Below are 16,606 nucleotides of genomic sequence, written 5' to 3' on the forward strand. Positions count from 1 at the left end.
AATGAGCAGCCAGAGTTCATGAGCTACTAGTAGTAGTGCTACTTTAGTAAGTAGTATCCTATACTATTATCAGCCCTGTTTGTCACTGCCTGACTGAGCAGAAAGTGCTTTGCTGTACTTGCGCTGTTGTTTATTTAGCTGTCATGACTTTGCGAGTAATTGATGTCCTTTCACGGTTCTGTGGTGGAGGTTTTGGTCGTATGCATGGATGTGTGTGTATGGGGTCTGTGGTCTTCTGTGTTCATTGGTGGGAGACAGGAAGGGAAGATGGTTGGGTTGAGTTCGGGGGAGTGTGGGGTGCTGGTGGCTCTCTGGGCGGCTTGCCCTGGGGGATGGGTGAAGCATCTTATATGGCCTTCTGTCCTCTGGTTACTGTAAGGGGTCAATGAGACAGTTGCTCTGAACTTTGACTAGAAGGACTGTGTCCTGTTTCATTGTTTGTGTTAATTAAAAGTATTGTTTGAAGATGGTCACACAAAGGACAGTTGACCATTTGACTGGTCAACTCCTGTGGCTTTATTATCTACTGCCCTGGAGAGAGATGCCACATCAAAGAACTTTGGGACACACTGGAGATGTATTGTTTCAAACTGTCACTAAGTTGAGTTAGCCAATCACAGAGTTTGCTACATTGATTGATTGACCTTATAGAATGCCATTTGATCTTAAATTTATATAAGGCAGTGCATGTGTGATGGTTCGCCATCACTCTTGCGAACGATCTGTGTGGATGGCACCTCCTTCATTGAGACTGATCAGCAAAGCTTTGTTTAATCATATGTAATTGTATAGTCTAAATAAATTGTATTGAAACCATATCCCTTGACTATTCAGATCTACACAGTGCCACTCGAATTCTTCCATAGCAGTTCCAGTTGCTCATCCTCGCAAGTGTATTGCAAAGTAAATTCCTTGTTGTTTAAACTACTTGGATATTAAACCAGTGTTTCCCACACATAGACTAATTTGTGGCGGTGCGCCACAGAATCAACACCGGCCGCCACATATTGCGTTTCGTGAAACATTTTTTTTATCGCTATTTAGGTTAAAACACGCAGCGTATTCGTTCAGCTGCATTTCCTTTCCCCTGCCCTCCCTCCATCTCTCTGTCACTCATGCGTCTTTCTCACGTATGCACAGTCACAACGTCAGCACACGTTAGCAACAATGCATACATACACCGTTCTAGTAAGACCGACAGCTATATCAGCGAGCTTTCAGCATTAGTGCCGTAGCTAAAAGTCGAGGAAAGTTGAGGCTACTTTTCGCTAGGTACCTTACTCGAAGGTTCCCCTTCGTTCTTTTGGTGAGAAGTCTCAGGAGCTAGCTACTTACCCGGCGTCCTGGAGCCGACCAGTTAAATAGTTGTTTTGCACTAGCGTGGCTACATGCATAATGCAGAAATGATATATTAGTTGTTGTTAATTTTGTGAAGCTGTGAATCATTTAGGATTAATATTTAATGTAACAAATTATTAACAAATTAACTGTGTAACGAATTATTAACTAAGGAATTATTACGACTCCCCCCCCCACCCCCCTCCCCGCCACAACTAGCTTTGTAATATGTGGGAAACACTGATTAAACTGTATTCTGATTCTGATTTGGTTAGATATGCTTAAGACTGTGTTTGCGTGTGCGCATGAAATTGAGAAAGTGGCACAATATAGCCTTATAGAAAGTTGGAATTTGATTTTTGTATTGCAGCTTCTCCAAAATGTAATTGAGCCCTCTGCAACAATGTATGTATTAATCAATGTTACAAAATGCAGTCTTTGTAAATAGTTTCTTTTTTTTTTTTTTTTTTTGCTGGGGAAGGGGCATTTGGGACAGATTCCACGACTCTCACCTCCAGGGCTACAATCCTCTTGTAGACATCCTCTCTCATGCTCATCTCTACATCAAACTCCGACAACTTCTTGTCAGCCTCAGTGCTGGCTGTGCGCACTTCCTTGCAGGAGGACACATGCTGAGGGAAATCCAGCATATTTCTCTGGACTAGAGGTAAACATCACACATGCATTACTACTTAATTCACTTCAACTGAGATGCAATTGTCTTGTACTCAAAACGATTACATCTATTATTATGGGTGTCTAATTCTGTGAAAACCTGTGGTAAAAACTACACTGGTCCACACTTAGTTTGTAGAGGTACAAGGAATAATGAGTCTGTTACCATTCTGTCTATAAAAGGCTACAACCATGCAAGTGCTAACATACAACTCTCTTGTCTATTTACTGGATTCAAAACAAAGCCAAAGAACAGTAGGGGGTCGGCTGGTTTAGCTGGCCTTTATGCAAAAAGTGCTGATTTGTCTATACAACTGCATACCTTTTTCCTGCCAACGCAGACTTTTTGCAACCATTGTTTTTTAATACCTTCAGTCAGTATTTGGATTTGTTGAAATGGAATGAGATGGATCAAATAAATGAAGGTTACAACATCTCCTGAGTGTTGTTGTGAAAGGTGTCCCAGTTCTCATCAAAGTGAATAGTAGAAGGATGATTTCTAACCATTTTTTACTTAGGCCTAACTTGGCTCTTACTAAATTGTTAGAAATAATGTATAAAAACATGAAAATGCACTAGATTAAAGTGCTTGTTCCACCAATAACATTGAAAAACTGATAATGCATGCCCCTTCATGACTACAATACAATAATGGGAGATCTGAAAATTTGGATTAGGGGCTCGACATTCCAATAGTAGTTTGAAGTATGCTGAATTACCACTCACCTGTGTACTCCACCTCTACATCAGCAAGGGCTTTCAGTGTGTTCTCATAGGTCACAGAGGTCAATTCCAAAGACCCAACCGAATCATAGACCATCTTGGTCTTGGAAATCAGCTCATCAGAGAGCTGATCGATCTGGTCTGGGGTCAGGTCCCACCGTAGACGGTTGTTGGCACATACTTGTGCCGGACTACCAAATGCTATTTTTCCTGTCAAATTTCATGAAATAATTGCAATACTATTACTTGGTTTACTTTGAGACAACCACGATCCATGTAGAAATGCTCTGCATAAACTGTTTTAGGAAAATGTGGATAGCACCGAGTCCCGCATTACAAGATATATTCAATATTCTCCTTATTTAGGTCCCTTGTTGTTTTTGTCTACAGTTTTAAAGTACCTTCACTCACCTCCTCCAGTATTGGAACAACGTGCAGAGGTTACTATGCAGGAAGACATTTCTGCATTTCAATTTGGATGTAAGATATCCTACATTTTGGTTTATTGACTCTGCATGTTGTTGCTCTGGTAGAAATGTTAAATTAGTTTCATGAAAATACATGAAATGCTTATGTAAACGGTAAATGGACCCTGGTAAACGACTTCTAACTATAAGTAATAACATTGTAATCAAGTCCAGTGTGGCATAATAGAAGCAGTGAACTACATGTCGTTTTTGATAACGTGCGAGTTTAATCAATTACGTAAAATCCGCAGTTTTCCTTTGAGAATGAAGTACTAGTCTACCTTCCTTCATAAATTACAATAATAGCGCCTAACGGAGATTTTAAAGTATACTTTAAAATCTCCGTTAGGCGCTATTATTGTAATTTAACTTTAACTATAGTTAACTATAGTTAATTCTCAGCCGACCAGAAAGCAGGCATTTGAACAGAATTGGGATGGACGAGATTACAGTATTACTACTATAGCTAGTTCTATTATTACTAGTAGCTAGCGACGACAATAGAAAACGGAAACATTAATTTGCTAAATGTTAGCAAGCTGTCTAGCATGGACACAATTGCTGACATTACATTTCGATCTGGTATAATGAACTACCGTTAGCTAGCTTTACCTCGACAAGCTAGCTTTACCTCGACAAGCTAGCTTTACCTCGACAAGCTAGCTTTACCTCGACAAGCTAGCTTTACCTCGACAAGCTAGCTTTACCTCGACAAGCTAGCTTTACCTCGACAAGCTAGCTTTACCTCGACAAGCTAGCTTTACCTCGACAAGCTAGCTTTACCTCGACAAGCTAGCTGCTGCTAGTAGTACTGTAGTAGTCAAAGTAAATAGCCTCCCGTCACTGCGGTTGTTTTAGCGGGCAGCTACTGTAGACTAGCTTGAATGTAGCGTAAAACATGGAAAACTACAGCTAGTAGCAAGCTAACGACACTTTTAACGGCGAGCTAGTGTTCCACAAAACTGTTAGTTATTTACTAGCATTCTGTTACATTACATCAATTACAACGCTCACCTGTCGGTGCCATGTTTCAGGGTTGTGTCACAAAGTTCGAACAGAAGTTGGTTGTTGTTGCTCTAAATGGAATTTATTTCCGGTTATCTTATTCTCAAGAATTTCAAAATAAAGGTCATGGGACTAATTTATCTTTTTGTTCAACGTAGCCATGAAAATATTTCCAAATATGGGAGAAAAACGCATGTACAAATAAAATTACATTACATTACATTTATTCATTTAGCAGACGCTTTTATCCAAAGCGACTTCCAAGAGAGAGCTTTACAAAGTGCATAGGTCACTGATAATAACAACAAGATAGCCCCAAAGCATTGCGGGTAGCCAAAACAAGAAGCACCCATTGTGAACAACCAAAAAATAAGTGTCAAAGGGAAGAACCATAAGAGCATGTAGTTAAGCAAGTTACAATTAAACAACATGAATCTCTAAGTGCAAGTGTACCTGTAGAAAAAGCAAGCAACAGTAAAAATAAAAATAAGATAAACTAAAAATAGAATATTTTGCAGCGAATACAACAGTTTAAATCAGTTACCACTAACCAAGAAGAGCAACAAGTATCTAAGCAAGAGTCATTGTGATCCTTGAGGAAACTAGCATTGGGTTCAGCAAACCATTCCTAAGTACCATTGTAATCCCGGAACAAGTGCGTCTTGAGCCTTCTCTTGAAGGTGGAGAGACAGTCTGTGTCTCTGATGGAGGTGGGGAGTTGATTCCACCACTAGGGGGCCAGGCAGGAGAAGAGCTTGTGTTGGGACCGGGCGGTCTTGAGCGGTGGGACCACCAGGCAGTTGTCTGAAGAAGACCGTAGGTGACGGGTGGGGGTGTAAGGCTGCAGGAGAGACTTGATGTAGTCGGGTGCAGTCCCGTTCACTGCTCGGAAGGTCAGTACCAGGGTCTTGAATCTGATGCGGGCCGTGATGGGTAGCCAGTGGAGAAAATGAGGAGCGGAGTAACTTGGGCGCGTCTCGGTAGATTGTAGACCAGGGGTGCCGATGCGTTCTGAATCCTCTGAAGAGGGCGGGTTGCGCATGCTGGGAGACCGGCGAGCAGCGAGTTGCAGTAGTCCAACTTGGAGAGGACAAGTGCTTAGACCAGCAGCTGGGTGGAGTGCTCAGACAAGTATCTCCTGATCTTCCGTATGTAGTAGAGGGTGAATCTACACGACCGGGAGACCGCAGCAATGTGGGCCGTGAGGGAGAGCTCATCATCCATGGTAACCCCAAGGTTCCTGGCAGAAGATGAAGGGGTCACCGTCGCAGATCCCAGGGTGATTGAGAGGTCGTGGGAGATGGAGGGTTTGGCCGGGATGATGAGAAGTTTTGTTTTGGCGAGGTTCAGCTGGAGGTGGTGCTCGGTCATCCAGGCGGAGATGTCTGCGAGGAAGGCCTCAATCCTAGCTGAGATCCCCGGATCGGTCTGGGGGAATGTGATACAATTGGTGGCACACACACAGATTCCTGGAATTATAGATAGATAGTGCAGTGCCTGTGATGCAGCTGGTGATGACAGTTCTTCTCAGTGGCTTTGGTACCTATATTATTATGTATTTATATTATTATTAATGGCAATTAATCGCAAAATTATTCCATCGATTTAATCTGTAAAAATGTTACCCCAATAAATGTTTGTTTTTTTATAACAAGGGTGTACTTAAAAACTTCAAATAGGCCTAACTGGATGATAATGTCCATGTAACAAGTTCAGATGGAACACAACTTAAATTGTGAGAGTTTTATTCACTCACAAACTATACTGCTGTATAATAAACATCCACAAAATTAGAATTGTTTTGGATTATAAAATACATTTAAGACATGTTGTCTCCCGGAGTGAAATGTATTACTGTTCTCTGCAGTGACAGGAAATACAGTGGTGTTGCTGCCACCATCCACTGTCCTCCCACTGTGCCATACAGAGGTAACAGGGAAACTATTAGTCATACGCCAGTATGTATGCCATATGTGGTTATTGATCAAATATGCCATTAACTTTCTAAAGTGGAGGTCCTAGATGATCAGGAAACTGTGTCTGCCTACTCAGAGAGCATTTTGGGGGTACACTTTTGAGTTTGTTTTACCACTTGCAACACAGATGGTGAGAGTGTGTGAACATGTGGCTGTGATTGAAGTGTCTGTAATGACTTGCTAATGGTTGTGGTCTGAACATGAGACACAAGTCCTTAAAGTGCTCATTTCAAATATGACTCAATTGATTAAATTGCTATGGTGTTAAACTCAGCAGGAAGAGGAACTTCTTCCTCCCCCTGAGCATAGGGCCTCCACTTCAAGGCCAAGACAAAGACACAAGGTATAAGCAATGAACCTTGAAACCCAGTAGTCAAATGGAGACCTTGAACTTTCTCCAAGTGTGCCTTGCAAAGGGACAACGTTCTTTATTTGTTTCAGGTTGGAGCAGACAATGTGAGGGCCCTGTATAAAAGAACCCTGGAGCTCAATATAGAGTATAAGAGGCTCGATATAGAGTGTAAGGCTTTTAATTTAAAAAACAAGGCTGGAGATATAAAAACTTGAATATGAGAAGAGATAATACATGACTGAATGAATGACACAACTTAGTTACACTGACATTCCTTTTCTCTGTTCCTAGGAAAGGGAGAACACATGAGGATGAATTTGTTTTTTGAACTTTTTTCTACATTTTGGTCTTTATACCTTTTTGAGGCTTCTTTGTTGAGCCTTTTGATTGCGTTGCGGCTCCTTTAAGAACAGCACGTACAGGGTGGGTGTGGCAGAGCAAGGGGGAGAGAGAGGAAAATAAGTGATGCTAACAAGTGGTTTTCGATGTAGCGACCGGAGCAAAACGTATGTGCAGGTAACAGTATTTCAGTGTGTGAATAATAAATCATCAAGAAAGAACACAGTGGATATGTATTTGCTAACCAGGATCAGAGAAAAAGAGAAGGGAAATATAGCTGCAAGCAGCGATACTGGTTCCTCCGCAAAATCGCAAAATATTATAAACATATACAAATCAAATCAAATCAAATCAAATTTATTTGTATAGCCCTTTTTACACGCAAGCATGTCACAGAGGGCTTCACATGCGCCCATAGAACTGCCCCTCAACCAACCTAAACCCTCAAGGAAGACAAGGAAAAACTCCCAGAAAAACTCCCACCGGGAGAAAAAATGGAAGAAACCTTGGGAGGAGCAATTCAGAGAGGGATCCCCTCCTCCAGAGACGGTTGGTAAGAGAGAGGAGCAGTACACAAGCTAAACATAGTCATACAGTGTCAATGGGTTTTGAGTCATACACTGCACAAGATCGAGACTTTTGACAACAAGAGAGCAGAACAACTTCATGTTTGGCCACCATTGAGTCCAGATTCTCAGTCAATGCACAACTAACTGAAATCATGTGGACAACTGGGCAAGACAGCGTTTATATTCAGCTTCTTGCAAGAAAAGCCTGTAACGATTCAGCAGCCGACTCTCTAGTCCGATTAAACTATACAACATACACAATCAGGGTGACCAACAAGATTATATTAATTAACCAACAAAAACATTACAAACATCTAAATGAACAAACACAACAAGTGAAATCCCTCGCAAGGCTGTTGTAACCAAACTATTTTCCACAAGTCTTTGCATTTTTGGACATGCCGCACTGCATGCTGGGTACCCAAGGGTGCTGATGCTGATTATCTGGCTGTGCTCCGACTGCGTGATATGAGTATTAGTTTTTTGTCAGCTTTGTACAATATATTTTTTTTTTTCGGATGTCATGTCTGGGGCTACGGAGCCCCAGACATGACATCCGAAAAAAAAAAATATATTGTTCCCACAAAATAGTAAATCGTTCCCACGAAATACTAAATCGTTCCCACAAAATACTAAATCCTTCCCACAAAATAGTAAATCGTTCCCACGAAATACTAATTCGTTCCCACGAAATACTAAATCGTTCCCACGAAATACTAAATCGTTCCCACGAAATACTAATTCGTTCCCACGAAATACTAATACGTTCCCACGAAATACTAAATCGTTCCCGCTAAATACTAAATCATTCCCACTAAATACTAATTCGTACGCGGGAGACTCGCGGAACTTCCGGGAGACTGGAGTCTGCAACGGAATACTTATGTGTGCGTTTGCTTTAATACCATGCCCATGAATGGTAGAAGCAGGAAGATTTACTATTTAAGCGTAAGGTGAGTGTCTTTTCTTATTATGTTATCATCAATATTATTGTTGTTATTGATATTTGATATTTTGTTTCAACGGGCAGCCTTAATACCTGCTGACGAACTTTTTCGGCCCGTTACTACAGACGGGTAGCGCAGCAGGTAAGACACTCTTAAGCGAACAAGGCCTTGCTAATACTACCTTAAAGTTTTGTTAGTATGGTCGGAGCGTAAAGCCATGCTCGTTTGTGTCTAGGAGCTTCAGCACACTCAGTATTTTGAGTGGTAGGCTACTTCGTTCGCGTTATGCTTCTTCTCAAAGATTGAACAACATATTTGTCGCAAACATTTCACAATAGGTATTGTGAGAATATGTTTCTAATTAGTAAGCTAGTGCTAGTGCGCCTCTAGCCTAATAAGTACAGTAGCATATGGTAGGCCTACTATTATTTTTGATTTCCTGTGGTTTACAGTTGAAGGCATGGATGCTCGGCTGCGAGAATTTTTGAAGGAGCGCCAAATTGAAGAGGATGTGATCCAGAAACTTGAAGATGAAAATGTAAGCCACTGCAGTTGCTGTGTATGCTTTTGTCAAGTAGGGCTGTGTATGTTAAGGACATGGTCACACCAGAACAGGTACTCTGTATGTGCAATGAAAATTCGGCCTGCCATAGGTTTTAAACGTTCACTTAGCAGCCAAAGTGTGCCCATTCTTGGAAATGTTACATGTTGTATTATTTAATGAAATCAATGCATGTGTTAAAGAATCAAGTGTGTTTATGCAATAATTTTAAAATAATGATCTTTCATCTCAAATTGCAAAAAAATATCTAGCAAAAGTACAGTAAGATGAAGCTGATATCCTGAGACTGAAGCTATATCCTAAATTCCTTAAATATACATTGGCATTATATTCTAATTTGTATGGCATTCAGACCTTTATTGATTTAGAGTATCTTATATTTTTTCAGATTGATGAAACTGTCATTCCACTAATGACAGACAGTGACCTAGCCAAGTACATCCCCAAAGCTGGGGATAGAGTCCATCCAGGAAAGAAACCATCCTTTCAAGGCTACGTCAAAGACTCTCCGGAACTGAGGGGACACCTAGAGCTCCACAAAAGAGAACATATCAGTGGACAGGAAATGCAAATGCCAAACGGAAACTGAGGCGGATTGAGGTTGGCTGGATGAATTTCGATGTAAAAGAGCAAAGGTACAAACAGGTGAAGTCTGTAAATGGGGGAGGAACCAGGCATCTCTCTGTTGACAAAGATGAAACAGTGGCAGATATCAAAGTTATGGCTGAAAATCTTTTCTTCCCCAAAGGCCTTTCCAAAAAAAACAAAAGTCTTTCCCACTATTAAACTCATATTGAGAGCTCCCAGATAAATGTTGAGATGTCCAATGGAGTAGAAGAGTTGTATGACCAAAGCAAGGTCAAAATGCTCCGACTTTATTTGTACACCAAAAATAAAAGAGGACAGCAGCCCACAGTAGGAGAGGAGGAGGATCTCATAATAACCCAGCCCCCAGTGATAGATCTTACTGAACAGGAACAGGCTGTTGAGGATCTGTTGTTGGAAAACATAAATTCAGAGTCACCAAATGACGATGAAACTGGGGGTTGAGGTTAAAGTCCCCTTCATCAGACATGACTTTCAGTGTGAAGAATGGCAGGCTGTAACTAGAGTATTTGTACTTGGGTGGAAACAAGCTGGTTACTTCCCAGTGAAACTTGCAGTACCATTTCTGGAAGAGGTATTGTATAGTTCGACAACCAGTAGTTTCAAAGATTCACTTTTGCTGTACATATCACAAGAGGAAAGAGCTGTCCTTTTGAAGGCTTTGGAGGACTTTCAGTCAGTGGACACAGATGAACTTCTCGATGTACTCGATGCATATGAATGCAAGCAAGTCCCTAACAAGGACACACTGCTCCCTGTTTTAGCACAGATAGGACACAAAGTAATCATCCAGGCCCCAATGTATGTCATTAAGTGTTGGCGTCCTGTTGTGGGCTCTATAGCTAGTTTACTGCCACCAGAGGGTCTGCATCATTACATTGCACAAAAAAAACAACTGCAAAAACAGTGAAGCAGCTTCTAAACTTCCCAGAGGAGATGACAACAGCCCAATCAACAGTTTCTCACTATCTGAAAAAGTACATCGGGGAAATTGATCGCAACACTCTTCAGCTCTTCCTTCGGTTCTGTACAGGATCTGATCTCCTGGATAAGGCCATACTGATTGAGTTCATAGAAACCACCAATTTCCTCCGCAGACCACAGTCCCACACATGTGGATGTGTACTAAAGGTGCCCACTGGTTACCACAGCTATCCAGATTTCCGTAGTGAATTTAACAATATTCTCACAAGCTCAATGTGGGTAATGGATGTGGTGTAGGTAATAATACAAATAATAACACAAAGGATGTGACAGCTCCTTGCTGGACTTGATGGTGTTGTTATTTTAGCTCTGTTGTTCTGTGAGCCTTTTATGTCGGGCATTTTATTTCATCTGCTCTGAAAGGGGTTGCTTTGTTCTTTCACATTCAAATAGTTAAAGGGATAGTTCAGTTTTTTGTATTACTCCAGTTAGTGCCAAAAGAAACCAATGTCTAAGACTAGGTCAAGCACTGACAATATTCCAAGTAAAGCGTACAGTTAAACTGTTTTGGAAGTGGGACTTCTTTAATGTGGCTAAAATACATTTTTTGTTGCTGTGTTACTACCTCTGTTCTTAGCAGTGTATGACTCTGCTTTTAAAAACTGGGAGCTTGCTGACCACTGTCTACTACTACAAGTATTATACTGAGAATGTACCTCATACTACCCCACTTTTTTACAATTATCCCTTTTGTGTTATACAAAGTTGTTTGTAGCAAACCCATCAGAAACAAAAATGTGAGCCTTGACTGATTGTGTTAAGGTCTTTAAGACTAAGTGAGTTGTTGACAGAGGTACTTTAAACTTTCAAGTAATATTATTTTGTATCTATGAACCTGGCTAACAGGAGCCTTGGAACACAGTTCCTATCCTGTTTGTGTACATACAAAATACAACGTGTTGCTTTCAGTAATAGTGTATTTTAAAAGGGGTCAATAAACTTTTAAAGTTTGTACAAAAGTCTGATATAATCTCTGTTACATTCTATACACCTTCACACCTTTCTTACGAAATGGTTTCAAACATGCAGTGATTTGTTATGGAGGACACAATTTATCAAACGTGGGATTGTTTTGGTTTAATTGTTCTGTTTTATTCTTGACCACCATTATTTAAACATAAGTCTTGCTTTGCCAGACATACTTCCACAGTGCTGCGGAGGAAGACCATCATAATGCATGTACATAGGTCTTCTTGTTTAATTGATCGTAACAATAGACCATTTTTGTTGTCATTACCAGTCTGTGTGGTTGCTGTCCAGGGTGCTACTGTCCTTGTTAGAGAGGGATACCGTTTTTTTTTAGGTTAACATTTGAAGACAGTTTAAATCACACACTAGCTGATGCCGGTAAGAAGTCAGTTTGTCGATTTTTACTTAACTACTTAACTCTAATGCAGAATACCAAAAATACATAAAACACACAGCTTTAAATGTTATGAACATAGGTATTGTAGCAGATGTACTGTTTACAGTTTGACAAGATAATATGGATATGGATCAGCATGAAGGATTATAATTCTAGCTAACAATAGCTATCAGGATGAGTTCAACTATTGACAGATTGCTAAAACAGTATGGTATAAGGTATTTTCTGATTATTTTGACACAAGAAGAGCAATATGTCTCTGTTTATCTAAACTTCCAGCTCAAATAACTGTGGACGAACCAAGTCCCTCAGCTGAATATATAAATCAAGTGACTGGGACATGGTAGATGGGTACTCCAAGCCTGCTTCCTCCATTGTTATTGTGCACAAATCAAACACGTCCGCATCACATGGGACTGAACTTAAAAATGTGCAGCTGTCTTTACATGTGGTCAAATCTTCAGTAAGTGGAACAAGAAAGTCTTCTGTCCCCCAAAGGTGAGGGGCCATGTACATGACATCAGGTATCCCACTGGGCACGTTGGTGTTCTTGGAGGGCCGTATACGGTGAGCATTCCAAACATCCCGTATATCATTTAATACATCCTGTTGAAGAAACAATAACGTTTAGGGTATTAGTAGGCCTACAAATTATTACACAATTTAAACATGGATTACGTACAATGCCCACAAAGCAGGGCTCCTGCCTTATATTGAGTGAGAAGAATAATGAAATAAAATGTTATTGTTAGCCTATGTGTCTTATTTCACAACAGTCTAAAGAACCAGTAGGCCTACATCACAGTTTAACATAAACGCAACTGGCCTACATTTCTAAGCTTACATGAAGGTAATGCAAGTTGATGGCAGAGGTTCTGACGCTTACTGTTGTTATTATAATGTGTTTACCTGAATGACTGGCATGAAGTAGTACTGTATTAAAGCTTTGTCCAGAACATCCCCAGAGAAAAAACCCTCATCCTTCAGTTCTCCTAGAAGCGTGATCCATTGTTCGATTCCTTCTTTTCTCATCACTCCCCACCAGCTCTCAATTCTCTGGTTTGCGGTACTTGGCCCTGTGATGTAACTTCTCTCCGCTGCTCTGTCATCTACATCATCTCTCCGTAGATACCGCTGAATGTCTCGAACCACCACATTCTCTGTGCCCAAGTCGGTTCGTACGAGCCTTGAGCAGCCCCCACAGCGCTCCACTGCTTCCATAAAGTAGCCCCCAATAACTTTCGGATCGCTGTTCGTGAAGGCGGCCCGCAACTAAATTATATTGCGCGAGAAGCCATTGATGCAGCCATTAATGCATATTCCGTATGGCTTCAATTTGTCGTACGAGTCTATGTGCCACACAAAGTTAGGTCCTTTAGCAAAATACTGCCTCCTTCTGAGACGTCTGGTTTGGCGAGCTTGGGAGCTGATGGGGTCCAGTAGAGAGAGGAGGATCCTGACGTCTTCTTTTCTTATATAGATACCTTGTTGTATACACTTTGTATACATCCACCGGTAACCGTGATCCTTTCCAGGGCCTTTCAGTTGGTCAACAATGAAATCTATACCGGCGTCCAAGTCGTACCTTCGCCGGTAAAGCATCCGGGCTCTCAATATTCGGTGTAAATGCCTCTCGGTAATAATGATTCCTTGCAATACCAGGCTTTTTAGAATGTCTTTGTAACTCATTCCCAGGCTAAAATACAATTCAATTAAATCGTCTCTGTCCATAACTGCACCTTTAGCTTGCTCTGCGAGTCCCGTCCCACACAGATATTAAAGCAAACGCACAAATTACTATTTCGTGGCCACGAAATAGCATTTCGTGGGAACGATTTAGCATTTCGTGGGAACGATTTAGTATTTCGTGGGAACGATTTAGTATTTCGTGGGAACGAATTAGTATTTCGTGAGAACAAATTAGTATTTCGTGGGAACGATTTACTATTTCGTGGGAACGATTTACTATTTCGTGGGAACGAATTAGTATTTTGTGGGAACAATTTAGTATTTCGTGGGAACGATTCATTTTAATTTTTCGGATGTCATGTCTGGGGCTCCATAGCTTTGGGACAAAGGTTAAGAAAAGTTTGACATTTCAAGGTTAAATTGCATGAAATTGTGCATGGTATTTCAGAATGTTGTCTGCCTGTTTAACTAAACAAGTAATCAAAATTATCAAAAGACTGTGCCTGGATTCGAACCTGTGGCATAATGCTTTGCAGTACAACGCTTCAACCCATTGAGCTACCCGCAAGGCTGAGAAATTCAGATCAGTTTCTGTCCCCCCCAAAAAAAGATGTATATCCTGTAGCATGGCTTGTTCGATTCGGCCAAAGCTTAAACAGCTGTAATTCAATGATTTTTTGACATATCAAGGTGAAATTGCGCATGGTACTTCAGAACGATGTCATCCTGTTTAACTAAACGTGTATTCAAATTTAAGACAGATTCAGTGTTGCTGGATTTGAACCTACAACCTTGTACTTTGCAGGTCACCGTTCCAGCTCGTTGAGCTATTCTCAGTGTTGAGTATTGGCATGTTCAGTTACTGAACAAAAAAAAGCTGTTTCTCCAATGGCAAGCATTGTCAGATTTGGTCCAAGTTCAAACAGCTGTAATTCAGTCAAATTTTGACATATCAAGGTGAAATTGTTTATGGTACTTCATAGGTGTGTCACCTTAAAGCCTATTAGGTTTGAAAACCCATCATTCAAAATGAACTTTGATTTAGTGACACAAACATATTGAGGCAATGTGGAAATTTACATAAATACACCCCTTTCAGCTATTTAGTATTTTATTCAATTGCTATAAGTAACGTTTTTAAATACGTCAATGATACATATCTGTACAAAATCTCAAGTTAATTAGACCTTTGGTTCAAGAGAAGAGGAATTTTGAAGGTTTTCCCAAATTATCACTGTACAGGAAAATCGATCAGGCGGACCTTATGGCTCCTTGAGGCTTTTTTGTTCGCCATGAGACATAAGGCATGCACACCAAGTTTCAGAAGAATTTGAGCAATGGGGTGGAAATGCTGTCACTTAGAAAATCAGACATTTGGGCGTCGCCTGTGGCGCCCCCTATGATCTGATGTGGGCCAGTCTGTGTTTGGGCCGTAGTTGTGGCATGTTGTATCAATTTGCCAAATTTCAAAACTTTTTACCAGTGTGTTCATGAGATAAATTACTATAATAATAATAATAATAATACCAACAAACACAATAGGGTCCTCCTGACGGAGGAACCCTAATTAACCCCAAAGTCATAAGTTAATACTTCGGCCCTGGAGTGTTGAACAACGTCTCCCCTGCAATCTCCAACTACGGTCAGAGACAGATCAGGAAAGGTTAACACCTGGGTTGAACCTGAAGTTACCTCACTAACGCCAAATCTTGATTCGTAGTACAGGCCCCTGGTGTCCCAGGCTCCTTTGATGTCACATTTCTCTCTAGATCAGGAGGTGATAAAGGTGGGTCAATGATCATAAACAACGAGATAGCCCCAAAAACATTGCGGGTAACCAAAACATGAAGCATACGAACATGAAGAACATCCACACCCTCGGAAAAAGATTGTCCTATGTCTTCGCCTTCGCTCGGATGACTGGTGCCATTGAATAAGGTACGTACATTTGTACACACAGGAAAATGCTTAAGACCTGCTTTTAAGAGGCAGAGAAATTCCCCCGCAGAATAGAGGCGCACTCTTACTGGCAGTCTTTGTAAATACTGCGGAATATATAATTTGGCGCACTTTACGCGTATACTCCCACCTTTTTGGGTGGAACTCCCACTTCCCCCACAACCCTCCCACTTTCCCCATGACCCTCCCACGAACGCATATTGAAAGCGCAACTTGCCTGTTCTCGCTCATGTGGCAGGCAATCTGCAATTTTACCCAAGTGCACCCTGTTTGTAAATAGCCCACATCGTTAAGTCAGTCTTTGCGAACAATTAAAGCCTGGAAACAGGTGCAAATGGCTTGATAAATGAGGCCCTTTCCAGAACTTCCCCCCAGATGACAAGAACTCAAGTCACCCAGACTCCATGTCTCTAGCTCCTAGTTAGGTGTCATAAAACTACAGTTGGCATCCCTGCCAAATGGAGTTGAATCAACATTCATTCTATCAAACTTGACCCAAATCCTTTTCTGCCAACTGTAAACTACTTTTAAACAACTATTAAAATACATTCATTGTACATAAGCCTCAAATTTATTTCACAACTGCCAGTGGAAAGCTCAGTACCCAGGTAAAAAAAGTATACTTTAGTTTAGAGTACTTAAAGCATATTCACATTTTCAATAGTACATTTTAAATATACTAAGAAAAAGTGTACTATCTGTGAATATATAAAAAGTAAACTACCATCAGGCTTTACCAATTTTTACGTTAATACTTTGAACAATTTATTTTTTTACTATAGTACACTTTTAGTAAATATATTATAAAAAAAAAATACTTTAAGTAAAACATATGTACGTATATACTTAGTACACTTTAAGTATATGGACATAGCCGGATACTAAAGTGTACTAAGTATACTTTAAGTTGTTTTACTTTAGCACGTAAAAGTGCACTTAATATACTTTAAATTGTGCTTTAGTACAATTTAATTACAACTTAAATATATTAAGTACAAAATAAATTGTTCCATAACAGCACATTTCAAATTAACTATTCATTCAATAAC

General features: G+C 40.4%; 2 protein-coding genes and 1 long non-coding RNA gene across 4 annotated transcripts in view; 1 reads left to right on the plus strand and 2 right to left on the minus strand.

Annotated features, from left to right (window-relative positions):
• The window catches only part of thop1 (thimet oligopeptidase 1), a 73,427-nt gene extending 69,126 nt beyond the window's left edge, over nucleotides 1-4,301 (minus strand). The window contains exons 1-3 of the mRNA XM_047050005.1: nucleotides 4,218-4,301; nucleotides 2,740-2,946; nucleotides 1,851-1,999 (exon numbers count right to left, since the gene is read on the minus strand). Of these exons, the coding sequence (XP_046905961.1) occupies nucleotides 1,851-1,999; nucleotides 2,740-2,946; nucleotides 4,218-4,230 (369 nt within the window). The 5' untranslated portion in view covers nucleotides 4,231-4,301. The remainder of the gene's footprint in view (nucleotides 1-1,850; nucleotides 2,000-2,739; nucleotides 2,947-4,217) is intronic.
• A 2,684-nt stretch (nucleotides 4,302-6,985) lies between these two features.
• LOC124487429 lies at nucleotides 6,986-11,468 on the plus strand. 2 transcript variants are annotated; one of them, XR_006958381.1, is made up of 3 exons: nucleotides 6,986-7,042; nucleotides 8,475-8,929; nucleotides 9,342-11,468. It is a non-coding gene; the product is annotated as an uncharacterized LOC124487429 (long non-coding RNA). The 2 variants fall into 2 exon arrangements; XR_006958380.1 differs by lacking the exon at nucleotides 6,986-7,042 and adding an exon at nucleotides 8,095-8,397.
• Nucleotides 11,469-12,176: 708 nt separating this feature from the next.
• On the minus strand, nucleotides 12,177-13,182 carry LOC124487578. The gene is made up of 2 exons (XM_047050006.1): nucleotides 12,819-13,182; nucleotides 12,177-12,515 (listed from the first exon to the last, which is right to left on the minus strand). The coding sequence occupies exons 1-2, from the start codon at nucleotides 13,128-13,130 to the stop codon at nucleotides 12,177-12,179; spliced, it is 651 nt and encodes a 216-aa protein (XP_046905962.1). The 5' UTR covers nucleotides 13,131-13,182.
• Between the last annotated feature and the right edge of the window lie 3,424 nt (nucleotides 13,183-16,606).

The sequence above is a fragment of the Hypomesus transpacificus genome, chromosome 26 (assembly GCF_021917145.1).
Source record: "Hypomesus transpacificus isolate Combined female chromosome 26, fHypTra1, whole genome shotgun sequence".
Lineage (NCBI taxonomy): Eukaryota > Metazoa > Chordata > Actinopteri > Osmeriformes > Osmeridae > Hypomesus > Hypomesus transpacificus.

Coding starts and splice junctions, on each gene's coding strand:
- LOC124487578 (XM_047050006.1), bottom strand. CDS start 13,130: ATGGAAGCAGTGGAGCGCTGTGGGGGCTGCTCAAGGCTCGTACGAACC. Junction 12,516..12,818: donor ACTTCATGCCAGTCATTCAG/GTAAACACATTA, acceptor TTTCTTCAACAG/GATGTATTAAATGATATACG.